The sequence below is a fragment of the Microtus oregoni genome, unplaced genomic scaffold, assembly GCF_018167655.1.
Source record: "Microtus oregoni isolate MIOR12 unplaced genomic scaffold, Mior012 000000F_ref0000247, whole genome shotgun sequence".
Classification (NCBI taxonomy): domain Eukaryota; kingdom Metazoa; phylum Chordata; class Mammalia; order Rodentia; family Cricetidae; genus Microtus; species Microtus oregoni.
This window is the reverse complement of record NW_024543059.1, coordinates 41,947,340-41,961,031: the sequence shown is the minus strand read 5'-3', so window position 1 is coordinate 41,961,031 and position 13,692 is coordinate 41,947,340. Positions and strand designations below refer to the sequence as shown.

At 44.8% G+C, this 13,692-nt stretch overlaps 1 protein-coding gene across 4 annotated transcripts in view; it reads right to left on the bottom strand.

Moving 5' to 3' along the window:
* Nucleotides 1-3,079: 3,079 nt before the first annotated feature.
* Nucleotides 3,080-13,692, bottom strand: part of Hps5 (HPS5 biogenesis of lysosomal organelles complex 2 subunit 2) — a 42,914-nt gene continuing 32,301 nt past the window's right edge. For 3 of the 4 annotated variants that reach the window (XM_041649406.1, XM_041649414.1, XM_041649420.1), the window contains exons 17-23: nucleotides 12,241-12,361; nucleotides 11,728-11,883; nucleotides 10,777-10,896; nucleotides 9,769-9,882; nucleotides 7,316-7,422; nucleotides 5,061-5,331; nucleotides 3,080-3,660 (exon numbers count right to left, since the gene is read on the bottom strand). In XM_041649406.1, coding sequence (XP_041505340.1) covers nucleotides 3,600-3,660; nucleotides 5,061-5,331; nucleotides 7,316-7,422; nucleotides 9,769-9,882; nucleotides 10,777-10,896; nucleotides 11,728-11,883; nucleotides 12,241-12,361 — 950 coding nt within the window. In that variant the 3' untranslated portion in view covers nucleotides 3,080-3,599. The remainder of the gene's footprint in view (nucleotides 3,661-5,060; nucleotides 5,332-7,315; nucleotides 7,423-9,768; nucleotides 9,883-10,776; nucleotides 10,897-11,727; nucleotides 11,884-12,240; nucleotides 12,362-13,692) is intronic. The other variant, XM_041649428.1, reaches the window with a different exon arrangement.

The window sequence follows — 13,692 nt, the reverse complement described above, 5'->3', positions numbered from 1 at the left end:
TTACTCAAGCCAGTCCTGAACTCAAGGGATCCTCCTGCCTCAGGCTCACAAGTTCTGGAATTACAGACATCTATCACCAGACCAGGCTCTTTAAATTTTTTAGCTGAGTATGGTGTGTGGGAGTGTACTAGTAGTGCCGGCTGGTTTGATATCAATTTGGCACAAGTTAGAGTCATCAGAGAGGAGGGAATCTCAATTGAGAAAACACCTCCAAAAGATCTGGCTGTAGGTTGTGTAACTTGAATGCACACACATTAAAAAGATATGGCTGTAGGGCATTTTCTTAATTAGTGATTTGTGGGTGAAAGCCAGTCCCAACGTGGTGGTGCCATCCCTGAACTGATGATCCTGGGTTCTATAAGGAAGCAGGCTGAACAAGCCATGATGAACAAGCCAGTAAGCAGCACCCCTCAATGACCTCTGCAGCAGCTCCTGCCTCCAGGTTCCCACCCTGTTTGAGTTCCTTCAGTGCTGGACTATGATGTGAAGGTGTAAGCCAAATAAACCCTTTCCTCCCCAGCATGCTTTTGGTCATGTTTCATCATAGCAACAGTAACCCTAGCAACAACATGAGTATGCTCATGCTGGCGAGTGTGTGCAGGTCTAGGAGACTCTGTTGATGGTGGGGATGTCCTACTTTGCTTCTCTGTTGCGCTGATCACCTCTTTGACCAGTAGTGGGGAAAGGATACACTAGGCTTACAGTTACAGTCCGCCACCAACGGAGGCCAAGGCAGGAACCTGGAGCAGTCGCTGAAGCAGAGACCACAGAGGAACACTGTTCATTGGCTCAGGTTGTGTAGAGTTGACGGAGACTAACCAGCATGGGTGTCTTCTGCTGTCACTCTGCACTGTCTACTGAGTCGGTTCTCTCTCAAGCTGCAGCTGGCCTGCTCCTGCTAGCTCTCTCCTTGCTCCCTGGGCACTGGGGTTACAGGTGGCTACCACACATGCCCAGCTCTTATGTGGGCTCTGGGAATCCAAACTCCAGTCCTCCTGCTTCTCAGACAGGTGCTATCCACCGAGCCACCTTCTCCGCAGTGTGCTGGTGTAAAGTACCTCCTATGTATCAAACCTGGAAGGCTTGCTTTATCAGCTCATCTTTCTCTGGCCTTTTGTTTTCATTTCCTGCACTGCATGAAAATCTAGACCCTCACTTGGGCCCTCATTCTGCAGCAGCAATCTGACCATGGACCTGGCCCCCAGTACTTCAGTCTCCTGGAGTCAAGTCCATGACCACATCACCCTCAAGGCCAGTTTGAGCTTGCTCAAGCCACCCTGCCACCTCTCTCTTCCCAGACTCATTTATTCGGCCCCCAATTCCTTGTGTCCAAACTCTGAGACAGAGCTCTCCCCTCTCCTTCACCTCTGTTTGAACCTTCTCACAGGAACCGGATGCTCTGTTGGGAACTGCTCTGCTCTAAGCTCACATTTCCTCTCTTCTTTCTTCTCTAGACAGGGGCTCACTACAGTGGTCAAGTGCGTCTGGAACTTTTCGGCAAACGACAGATGCGGAAACACTGCCTCGTGCTCAGACTGTTCCAATGTCGATGTTTGGATGAAGAGGATTCTTTTCTCTTTGCCTTGGGAGATGAATTCAGGTGATGTGGGCCAGGCATCCTCGTTGGAAATAAGGATGTGGTAACTTGCCCTAGATGGGGAGATGAGGACAGGATGGCAGCCATGCCGGTTCTTGGCATCTGCTTGCCTTGAAATGTGCTGTGGGGCTGAAAAGTGAAGGAGAGCTCGCTCCTATCACTCAATACAGTCTCACAATCAGCATAAGCCAGCAGACCCAAACCCGGGCGCTGCCAGAGGAAAGGACTGCCAGGCTTCACAAAACTCTAAGCAATTCTGTGGAGCCTTGTTTTCCTGACAGTTACTTCAGTCCACCTGCCAGATCATACCCAAGGTTGTGGGTGGGTATGACAGCTGGTTTGATATTAATGGGGAAAAAGAAAGAGGTTGCTTATTCAGTGTGTCTAACACCATTCCACACTGGATTTACCCAACACATTTCTGCAAACTGCTCAGAAGTAAGTCTCAGGTTCATGTTCTGTTCAAACGAAACCTTCATCATTTATTACCAATGAATTTATTACCTCATAAATGACTATCTGTTTATATGGCTTATATAATATAATCATTTGTTATAATTTATACTAGTGTTTGACTTTCTCTTGGGTGGCGCACACCTTTAATCCCAGCACTCGGGGGGGGGGGGGCAGAGGTAGGCGAATCTCTGTGAGTTCGAGACCAGCCTGGTCTACAAGAGCTAGTTCCAGGACAGACTCCAAAGCTACAAAGAAACCCTGTCTCAAAAAATAATAATAATAATAATAATAATAATAATAATAATTTTTAGGTGTGTGTGTGTGTGTGTGTGTGGTGATGGCAATGGCACATAACACTCACGCTCAGAATGCAGAAGCAGAGGATCTCTTAAGGTCGAGGCCAGCCTGATATATCTGGTCTAGCAAAATCCAGGGTAGCTAGGGTTATAAAGAAAGACCCTCTTTTCAAAAAAAAAGAAAGAAAAAGTGCATGGTGCTATTGAGTAACTCTCTTTAAAAATTACAGTCATGATGTCACAGCACAGGTGTGGGTTCACAAGTCCGTGTAATGAAGACTCAGAGAGAGACACCCTTAGAATGAACTTAGCCTGTGGCGGCCGCAGGGTCCCCACCCTCAGTGGACTGAAGTACTTTCCCTTCGCCCAGGGCATTACTACTTTTCCCATAGTTAGCCAGTTGATTTTCTTATGCTCAAAACAACCCGACTGAAGCTTCCAAAAATACAGCCAAGTGCAAACTCTCGATAAATCATATCATGGCTTTCTGGGTTCCTCCAAATCAAGTTTTGCATAGGGTTTGTATCCTTGGGAAACAAGATGCACATAGGGCAACAGAAGGTATCTGTAACACAAAGGATGGATTGGGGTTAGTTGCTAACTCTCTGGCACCAGGCCAACAGGAAATTCTGCAACAAATATATTTCCAATGATTAGTCAATGTGTATAGATTTAGAATAGAAAACATATTAAATACTAGAAAAATACTCTAAATTGAGTTCAACTCAGATATGGCCAATTTTATTTAAAACTCGTTTGAATCTTCAACGTTCAATACATATTGTCAACAAAAAAGGTCATTGTTCTAGTCCTACCTCAGTAATTTCTAGATGTCCTCAGACAGTGTAAACAGTACTGAACTCCAGTTCATAACATTATCTGTCCTCGTGTAACAAAGTGTCCGCCCCTAACAGAGCTGCCACAGTAGAGCACAATTCCCTGATGCACGAACAGTGCGAACATCACTGTGTAAGCCTGAAAACACATGGCAGCGAGCACTCCCACGCTTGTCCCAGTGAATAACCAACTTGTCCCAGGACCAACTCTGGTTGACGAACTTTGAGGTCACAGAGGCACAAGTGCCACATGCCAAGGTGGAGATGGTGGCAACAGCAGCTGCAGCAGCACGGCAGGTTCTGGTATTGGCATGATTTCAGGTATCCCCTTTCCTTCTGCGACAAGGCCCTCTGGAGGTTCTGGAGCAGGATTCCATGTGGTCAAAATGATACCATGTCCTGGAAGATCTCCCACTAGGCCTGCTGTGACCAGAGGAACCGGTCACATTTCTCAAGCATGCCTTGTATCAATGCTCTGAAATCCCACAAAAAGAAAACAGCAAATTCAGTTGTCCAAGTTCATTCTTAATAGCAAAGCAAAAACTCTAAAGACTTAAGAGGATTCAAGCTCTGTGGTCAAAAGACACAGGCAGAAACCAGCAGAGTGGATGAGGACGTCATCACTCAGGGAACTGGAACGTGGCCAAGCATGGACAAGGCCTCGGGGTCAATGACCAGTGTTGGGAAAAAGAAAGGGATCAACGGAATGGACAAGCGATCTGGAATAGGAGAAAATATATGCAGACCCCACCTGGTAAGAGGCATCTAGACATTTAGAAAACAGTAGAATTCCACAGTCAAACTAGCAACCTGATTCTAAAGTGGGCAATGAACTTAATTATCTCCCTAAGGATAAAAGTAAGCATAAATGTTCAATCAGCATCACCAGTTGTTAGGGAAATGTAAACCAGTTGAGCAACTCTAATGTAAAATTCCAAAATATTCTCAAATCTAAAAACTTCCAAAACCTGAAATGCTCGTGTTCCAAGCTATATTAGCTATGGGACATTAAACCTATACTGTGACTCAACACAGAGTCGAATGGTGGTTGTCAGGGCTCTGGGAATGAAGGCCTGTTTAATAGCTATTGCACATCAATTCAGAGGAAAATATGCTGGAAACTGGCTGCCCAGCAACATGCACACTCTAAGTGACTAAATGCTCTAGATGGCATTTTCACATGGGTTTGCTTTTTCCTTTTCTTCTTCATACAGTCCAGGCTGGCCTTGAACTGCTAATCCTTCTGTCTCCACCTCCCCAGAGCTGAGATTACAAGTGTGTGCCTTCACACTTGCCTTGGTTTTTGTTGTTTCTACAACATCTATTTTACAACAAACAGAAAAAGAAAAACTAAACTAAAATGACTGTGCGTGTGTGCTTGTATATGTGTGTGTGCGCACGTGCACGTGTGTGTTCTGCCCTGTGTTTTAAGCTGGATATTGAGCGCAGGGCTTAATACATAATAACTAAATCCCTGCCACTAAGCTACATGCTCAGCCCCTTTCCACCTTTGAGACAGATTTTACTAAATCCCCTGTGTGTCTTTGAACTTGTGGGTCTCCAGCACTGACCTAAGCAGCAAGCTCACAGATCCAAGCTACCAGGCCTGGCCAGTTACAATACCATTCTTACAGAACTGAGGTGCATGGTAGTGGGACACTCACATTAACCTGAAGAGCACCCTGATCATGGTGAGGAGGAAAATTTTACTTTGGCCTCCTCTTTTACACCATAATCCGCAGATGTGTCTCAGTCTCCTCATGAGCTAGTGAGGGCTTGAGATTACATGATCTCTGCACTCCCATCTACCTACTGTTGAAAGTCTCAAGTAACATGCTCAGACACCACAGACAGTGTATGGCAGGCTGGCATTACCTCTGCCTTCTCTCAGCAATCCTCAGGATGTCACAGGTTCTGGTAAACTTTGCTGACAACTCAAGGGCCAGACCACATTCCTGTAGCAGTGACCAGGCCTGATCTGGGCCCAAGGCCTTAGCTAACAGGAGTGCCACATTCCCCACATTGATGGGAGCAGGCCCATCACTCAGGCTCCCATTTAGTGGCTCCTGAGGAGTTGGCCTTGTGCTCCTGTTCTGTAGTAGATGTAAGAGAAGCTTCCATTCCTCCAAGGTCTCGGGGATCCACCCTACACACAGAAACACAGAGCACACAAGCTCCATACATGAAGTGTGAGAACTATAAGAACACAGCAAAATAAACACATTCAAGAACAGCGTCTGTTCACTTCAGCACAAACCTTCTGAATTCACAGAATTAAAATCAACCTCAAACTTTCTGGATATGCAACAAGGAAGAAAACAGACACATATGTGAGAACACATGAGCAGGTGTCCATAGAGGCAGAAAGGGTGTTAAAGTCCCTGGAACTAGGATCATAGGCGAGTGTGATGCACCCAGCATGGGGGGATGGGAACCAAACTCTGGTCCCCTGCAAGAACACTTGTTCAACTATGTTCATAGCAGTATTATTTGTAATAGCCAGAACCTGGAAACAACCTAGATGCCCTTCAATGGAAGAATGGATGAAGAAAGTATGGAATATATACACGCTAGAGTACTACGCTGCGGTAAAAAACAATGACTTCTCGAATTTTGCATGCAAATGGATGGAAATAGAAAACACTATCCTGAGTGAGGTGTCCCAGACCCAAAAAGATGAATATGGGATGTACTCACTCATAATTGGTTTCTAGCCATAAATAAGGACCACGGAGTCTACAAGAGGTGAACCTAAAGAAGCTAAGTAAGAAGGTGAACCCAAGGAAAAACATATAGTTGTCCTCTTGGCTAAGGGAAGTAGACCAAATTTCCGGGGAGAAAATGGGATCTTGGGGATGGGGTGGGATGGGGGTAAAGGAGATGGGGAGAGAAAAGGTAGAAGGGAAGGAGGGGGGACCTGGGAAACAGGAGAATTGGGATAAAGGAAAGGTGGATAGGGGAGCACGGAACCACAATTCTTAGTTAAGGGAGCCAGTTTAGGGTGGGCAAGAGACTTGACCCTAGAGGGGCTCCCTAGTGCCCAAGATGAGGTTCCCAGTTAGTTCCTTGGGCAGCTGAGGATTGGGAACCTGAAATGACCCTATCCTAGAGCAATACTGACGAATATCTTGCATATCATCATAGAATCTTCATCTGGTGATGGATAGAGATAGAGACAGAGACCCACACAGGAGCACTGGACTGAGCTCCCAAGGTCCCAAGGAGGAGCAGAAGGAGGGAGAACATGAGCAAAGAATTCGGGACCACGAGGCGTGCATCCACCCACTGAGACAGTGGAGCTGATCTACGGGGAGCTCACCAAGGCCAGCTGGACTGTGACTGAAAAAGCATGGGATAAAACCGGACTCTCTGAACATGGCGAACAATGAGGGCTGATGAGACACCAAGGACAATGGCAGGGGGTTTTGATCCTACTTAATGTGCTGGCTTTGTGGGAGCCTAGCCAGTTTGGATGTTCACCTTCCTAGATATGGACGGAGGGGGGAGGACCTAGGACTTACCACAGGGCAGGGATCCCGGACTGCTCTGTGGACTGGAGAGGGAGGGGGGGGGGAGAGGAGTGGGGGGAGGGGGAGAAGGGTGGGAGGAGGGGGAGAAGGATGGGAGGAGGGGGAGAAGGGTGGGAGGAGGGGAAGGGAAATGGGAGGCTGGGAGGAGGTGGAAACTTGTTTTTTTGTTTATGTTTTTTTTTCTTCTTTTCGCAATAAAAAAAAAATTAAAAAAAAAAAAAAAAGAACACTGTGTGTTCTTCCCTGCTTTGCCATCTTCCAGCCCTCTTCTTCTTTCAGACTCATTCTGGCTGCTGAAACAGAAAGAGCTTCAAAGTGGGCAAGAATGAAAGTCAGAGGTCCAGTTGTGAGACTCCATCCCAGGAGTTACCTCCTTTACAACAGCATATGAAAACACAGAGTAGCGTGCTTAAAACAGAGAGCAGTGGTTAAACAGAAAAGATGCTGTAATATACCAAAGACTAGGCAAAGTCCCCACAATTTTAACAGCTATCTCGAACTGTGTGGACAACAACTAAAATGTTCAAATATGCTTGCTGAACACTGAGGAGAGACTTCCAGAATACCACAATGAGGAGTTAGCAGTTGGGATTTCTATACCTTTGTCCCCTTCCATCAGACTTATGTCGTTCAGATACACAATGGTGGTGAAGGCCTCCCTCCTCCTCTCCAGCTCCAGACACAGTGTAAGATATCCAGGCCAGAAACTTAAAGGGAACAAAGTTGATAAAAGGAGTAAGTGCATGAATGTCTATGAATCCCCTGTTCATATTAGCCATATGTGGTCCTTAAAGCTTAAGGTAAAAGTAAATAAAAAGTAAAACTCAGAGTTAATTTGTTGTTACGATAATCTTGTTTGTTTGTTTGTTTCTAGAGACAGGGTTTCCCTATATAGTTCAGGCTATCTTGGAACTCGCTCTGTAGGCCAGGGTGGCCTCAAACTCAGAGATCCGCCTGCCTCTGCCTCCCGAGTGCTGGGATTAAAGGCGTGCACCACCACCCTCTGGCTCTGAAGTCTTTATTTCAGATTTATCTATTTTTAAAAACTTTAAAATTTTTTATGTGTATGGGTATTTTGTTTAAATGTATGTCTGAGTATCACATGTACCTGTTGCCCAAGGAGTCCAAAAGTAGGTACTGGATCCCCTGGAACTGGAGTTAGAGACAGTTGTGAACTGTCACGTGAGTGCTGGGAATTGAACCTGGGCTCTCTAGAAAGTACTCTTAACCCCTGAGCCATCTTCCCAATCCCAAGACTTATGTATGTATGTATGTATGTATTTACTGCTTTGTATTTGTTTGATTTTTTTCGAGATAGGGTTTTTCTGTATAGCTCTGGGTGCCCTAGAACTCACTTTGTAGGCCAAGCTGGCCTCAAACTCACAAAGATCCGCCTGTCTCTGTGTCTGCCTCCCAAGTGCTGGGATTAAAGATGTGCACCACCACCACACAACCCAAAATTTATTTGTATATTATGTGTATAAATGTTTGTCCAGATACATGTTTGTGCATAATGTGCGACTCTGGTGTCCCCAAAGGTCAGAAGAAGGCATCAGATCCCCTAGGTCTAAAATTACTTCAGTTACGACCCTCCACGTAGCTGGGAATTGAAACTAAATCTTTTGCATGAGCAGCAAGTGTTCTTAATCACCGAACCATCTCTCCAGTCTCTAAAGTCAGCGTTGTAATTAAAGATTGGTGATCACATGTGGCTAGAGGGCAGTGCAGTAGAAGATTCCCATCATCACACAAACTTCTAGACAGCCTGGATCTAGTATGAGTAAGAAACAAAGCTTTGTGTACTTTGTAAGTAGTTTTGTTTTTTAATTTTATTTTCATTATGTATAAGGCTTCTTTGCCTGCATGCTCCATATGCGTGTCTGGTGCCTGGGGAGGCTAGAAGAAGATATCAGATCCACTGGAGTTGGAGCTACAGATGGTTGTGCTGAAAAATCAAACCTAGACCTTCTGGAAGAGTAGCCAGTGCTCTTAACCCCTGAACCATATCGCTAGCCCTATTTTTCAGGTTTTACCATCGAATACAAAAACAGAATGTGTCTCCAAATCCCAGTCCATGGACTTTCTCCTTGGTGCTTCCTAATCACCAACCCTCCATCCTGCAATAATTCACAGAACCTCTTCCTGCAGGCTTTCCTTTCTCATGGACAGCACTAGAAATAATCTCCAGATGGCCAGAGAGGTGGGTCAGCAGGTTAGCGGACATGCTGCCTACCTTGACAGCCCGAGTTCTATCCCTTGAACTCATATGGCACAAGAGAACCAATACTAGAAGGCTGTTCTCTGACTACCACACAGGTGACATAGCATGCACTTGCCACCCCCCAAAATTAAATTAAAAATAAAACAAATGGCTATTTATTGTTTAAGTTCCAAAGAGTATCTCATGATCTCACCAGCTGCCACCCGCCCAGTCAATGAGTAAGTAAGTGTCACAGAGCTGTCACTGCATGCACTCCCTCTAACGGAGCAGAAGCAGAGGGCACCCGCCAGTGAGTAACCCTCCCATGAGCACTGTCAGTTTTTCACCCCATCCTGTTTCCCTCAGCAGACTCATCCCACTCCACAGCCTTCAGGGCTGACTGCCAAGCCCCTTCCTCCTGAGCCCTTCACCGGGAAACCTATCCTGATCTCTCCCTTCTGGGAAGTCTTTTATCTGTTGTAACTGGTGTGGACTTAATAAATATCAGCTGGGGGAACTGACTCAGCAACTGAGCAGAGGGAGTACAAGCACCTAAATACTATCCCTTAAATCATGGGCTAGAAAAACAGCTCTGGAGTTAAGCTCACTGGCTGCTCTTGCGGAGGACCTGTCTGTAACTCCAGTCCCAGGAAGTCCTGATGCCCTCTTCTGGACTCTGTGGTGCACAGACATTCATTCAGGCAAAACGGCCACACACAGAAAGTAAAAATTTTAGTATTAAAAAAGTTACATTTAAGCACCAAATTTAATCCTTGCATAAAATAGAGCATAGCAGTGTAGGACCCTGACTAGAGGTATTTCTGCATCCCAATCTGTAAACATCCTCACTTACCCATAGCACCTACAGATGTCAGTCATTTTCTCTTTGGTTGTAAAGTCTGCAGGAAGTTTAATCAGAAGTAGGATCAACTGACTATAACCCCAGGAAAGCAAGTGTGAATGGGGCCTATGAAATGAAAAAATGCAGGAAATTAGACAGGAAATAAATTCTAGAAAGTACTTTATAGTCATCTAATAGGAAAGACTGCAGTTGAGGCATTACCACTATTACAGTTTCCAAATATTTCTATTTTACTCCTTAAAAATGTAAACATAACTATATTATTATCTCTTGTTCATCTCAAAATGAAATAACAAACAGAAATGGGGCCTGGGGCTGTATCAATGCTAGAATGTCTGCCTAGCATGCAGGTACTGAGTTTAGTTCTAATTCTGATTTAATCCAATTTAATCCTAATCCTTGATTCCACCACCCACAGCCACTGCTATCTTCCTAGGGTTTTTTTTTAGGAGTAAGTCGAATAAATTAGGCATTTGGCAAGAGGCAGTGCTTTCAAAAGGCTTCCCTTGGGGAGAATACAAGACTGCTTCTGAGTCATGTACTGGTCATTTTATTTGCAGATTCTATTTTTTTCAAATCCTCCGGGTAAATTCACAAATTAATTAATATGTCTTTTGAAAGAAAACATATATGCATGCACACGCACACACACACTCACACACACACACACACACACACACACACACTGTTTTCTTTAAAACCGGGCAATCCAGGGTTCACTGTGGGTCTCCAAAAGAGCTGCAGGGAGACCAGTTTAATTCTTTGGTGTTATGTGCAAATTTTTACATGAATGTGCATTTTTCTGAAAGGAATTGTGAGATTCTTAAAGGGCCATAACCTCACGCTGTTCAGAACCTCTAGGATGTACATGGATACACAATCTTGAGGCTCCCAGTACCTGGTTCAGTTTTTCTACTGCTGTTCCTGAAGGGAGCCCAAACACTACAGGGGAAAATTAAGTTCCACTTTGAGGGAGGTTCACAGAGGAGTACTGCTTACCTGGGATGTCCTTCATCATCTACTGTACTTGTGCTTGGTGGAGCATCATGGGACACTGCCAAAAGCAGCCAGTCAAGTCTTAAAGACTCTGGTTGTAGAAGGAACTCAAGGAAGGATGGCCTGAGGGCAAGATGGGGTGAAAAACTATTAATTTTCATGAGAGAAAACAAAGGAGGTGGATGTAAAGAAAACAATAAAGGACAACTTGGAATTTCCTCTGGCACAAAGGGCTAGAAAGGCTACTGAGAGTACCAGTCTACTAAATGAGTAACCTAGGTGTAAGGCGATTAGGAAAAGCTAGAGGGAGGCAGGGAAAGGGGAGGGAGAAGGAGACAGTGGGGAAGGAGAGGGGTGGCCCGGTGGCAAACACAGGGAGAGGAAGACTCTCCAGTCGTGTAACTCAACGGGAGCTGACTGCCATGGAGAGGGCAAATGATGGCCCAGCCTGAAAGAAAAGAAGCAGGAACCGCAATCCGCTCCTGAAAGCCAGGCTACTGTAATGAAAAGCACTCGCTGGCAGGGGAATAAAAATCTTGTTTGCTTTGCATGAAATCCTGTTGAATCAAGAATTTGTTTTCTTTTTGAAGATTATTTATTTTTATTTTATGTGTGTGTGTTGCCTGCACCTATGCGCACCATATGAGGCCACTCAGATCTCCATAACTAGAGTTACAGACTGTTGTGAGCTGTCACATGAATGCTGGGAATGGAACCTGGGTCACCTGCAAGAGCAGCAGGTGCTCCTAACTGCCTAGCCAGCATCTCTGCAGCATGAAGGACTGAAAGTTATGCCGAGAATCTGAGACTCTCTCAGAGAGGAGGGGAAGTGTGTGCTGAGGGTATAAAAATGCCCAAATCCTCATCTTCCACAGTAGGTGCCTCACCCTCCTCACAGCTCATACAACAGAAACAACGTTCCACCTAGAACAGAGACTACACACGCCTTCTCACCACTGATCTTCAGGCCTTGACTTCACCAGACTGTCGAGATAGGCCAAAAACTGAGCTGGATGATGACGGCAAAGCTGTGCGATGTCTGAAGGCGAGATGGATGGGTAAAACTTGATGAAGGCTCGAAGGGCAGACTCCCCAAACCTATCATACAATCTGTATGTGAAAACAGCACATCAGTCTCCAACTTCAATGCCATATGATTTGGTTATACTATGGACTCATTAGAAATAAAAATAAATATTCTAATAAGAAGCTGCACAAAAAGCCAGGCAGTGGTGGCACATGTCTTTAATCTCAGCACTTGGGAAGCAGAGGCAGGTGGATCTCTGTGAGTTCAAGGTCTACAACAGCTAGCTCAAGAACAGCTAGGGCTGTTGCACAGAGAAACCCTGTCTCGAGAAAAAAAAAAAAGAAGCTGTACAATATGCAAATGCGCCAAACTTTAGATACTAATCCATAAAAACATTGCAAATGTTTAGGGTCCCACAAACAATGTACAGGACTACCCACCGGGTGGCAAACGCGATCAACAAGGGGCTATCTGAAGGGACCAAGCCATCCAGGAACTGTAATGCTGTGGGCAGGTCTCTGTCTTCCATCTCCGTGTATGCAGGATTAGAACTTGCCATTTCTGTAAAGAAAGAAAAAACCTCTTTGCTGCAACTATTCTTGCACACATTCATTTAACCGTCTTCACCACACCCGACTGTCACCCACTAGTGTCAACCCAATTATTTGTTAAGCATTGCAGGAGACAAAAACAGAACCTGACAGGATAAACTCTCAACTTTTTAAAACCATAAAGTTAAATTGGGAAATAAAACTCACTAGAATTTATATTTTGTATATGTGTGTGCTGGGGTACCTAGAGATCAGAAGAGAGCATTGGATCCCCTGGAGCTGGAGTTCTAATCCATCTGATGAGGATGCTAGGAATCAAACTCAAGTCCTCTACAAGAGCAGCAAGCACTAGCACTTAGCTTCTCCTCTTCAGACTCATGTTCTGAAATTTTCAGAGAACAAATAGTCTCTACTATGCTTGAAAAATAAGTTTATAGGCTGTGTACCATATATATACATATGTGTATGTATGTATCTGTGTGTGTGTTTGTGGTATGTGTGTGTATGTGTATGTGTGTGTGTGTGTGTGTATCACAAGCCAGATATCTCTATTATCAATGCCAAACTGCTCAGGCTTTACAGAATTAGTATTCCCATATCATCTCTTAGAAATATATTCAGTAAAGTTGATTTAAAAATAGTTCATCTTTAAAAATGAAACCAAAACAAAGTAAAAAACAATATTCAAGGAAATATTTACCCTAAGTAGGAAGAACTGACTTTGAGGAGCAGCCAGAAATCATTTACAGGTAAACTTACTAGATGAAGTGAGTGACAATCTTGTTACAAATCTCTTTAGGGTTAAAAAGAAAAAAGGCACACCTTTGAGCCTAGTACTCAGAAGGCAGAGGCAGGCAGATCTCATGAGTTTGAGGCCAGCCTGGTCTATGTAGTGAGCTCCAGGACAGCCAGGACTCTGGAGAGACACTGTCAAGAAAGAAAGGAAAGAAAGGGAGAGAAGGAGGGAAGGAGGGAGGGAGGGGGAGAAAGGGAAGGAGGGAAGAAAGGATGAAGAGAAAGAGAGAAAGAAAGAGAGCAAGAGGGAAAGGGTAGGACTCTAACGTAAAATGAGATTTTTTTTCCCAGTAGTTTTCAGTGGTCCTAAGACACATAATCAAGAATAGTTTCAGAACCTGCCTTCCATCAAGAAAACAGTCAGCTTGTTGTGATGCGGGAAAAGAAGGGCTCACTCACTGTGGCAGGAGTGCAAACTGTCAGTCGCTATAACAATTTATAGGAGTTTTCTCACAGAGCTGGAACTGGATCTGTCGTATGACCCGGGTGCACCACTGCTGGGATTTCACCCCAAAGATCCCAAGTCAACACACCAAGATACCAGCT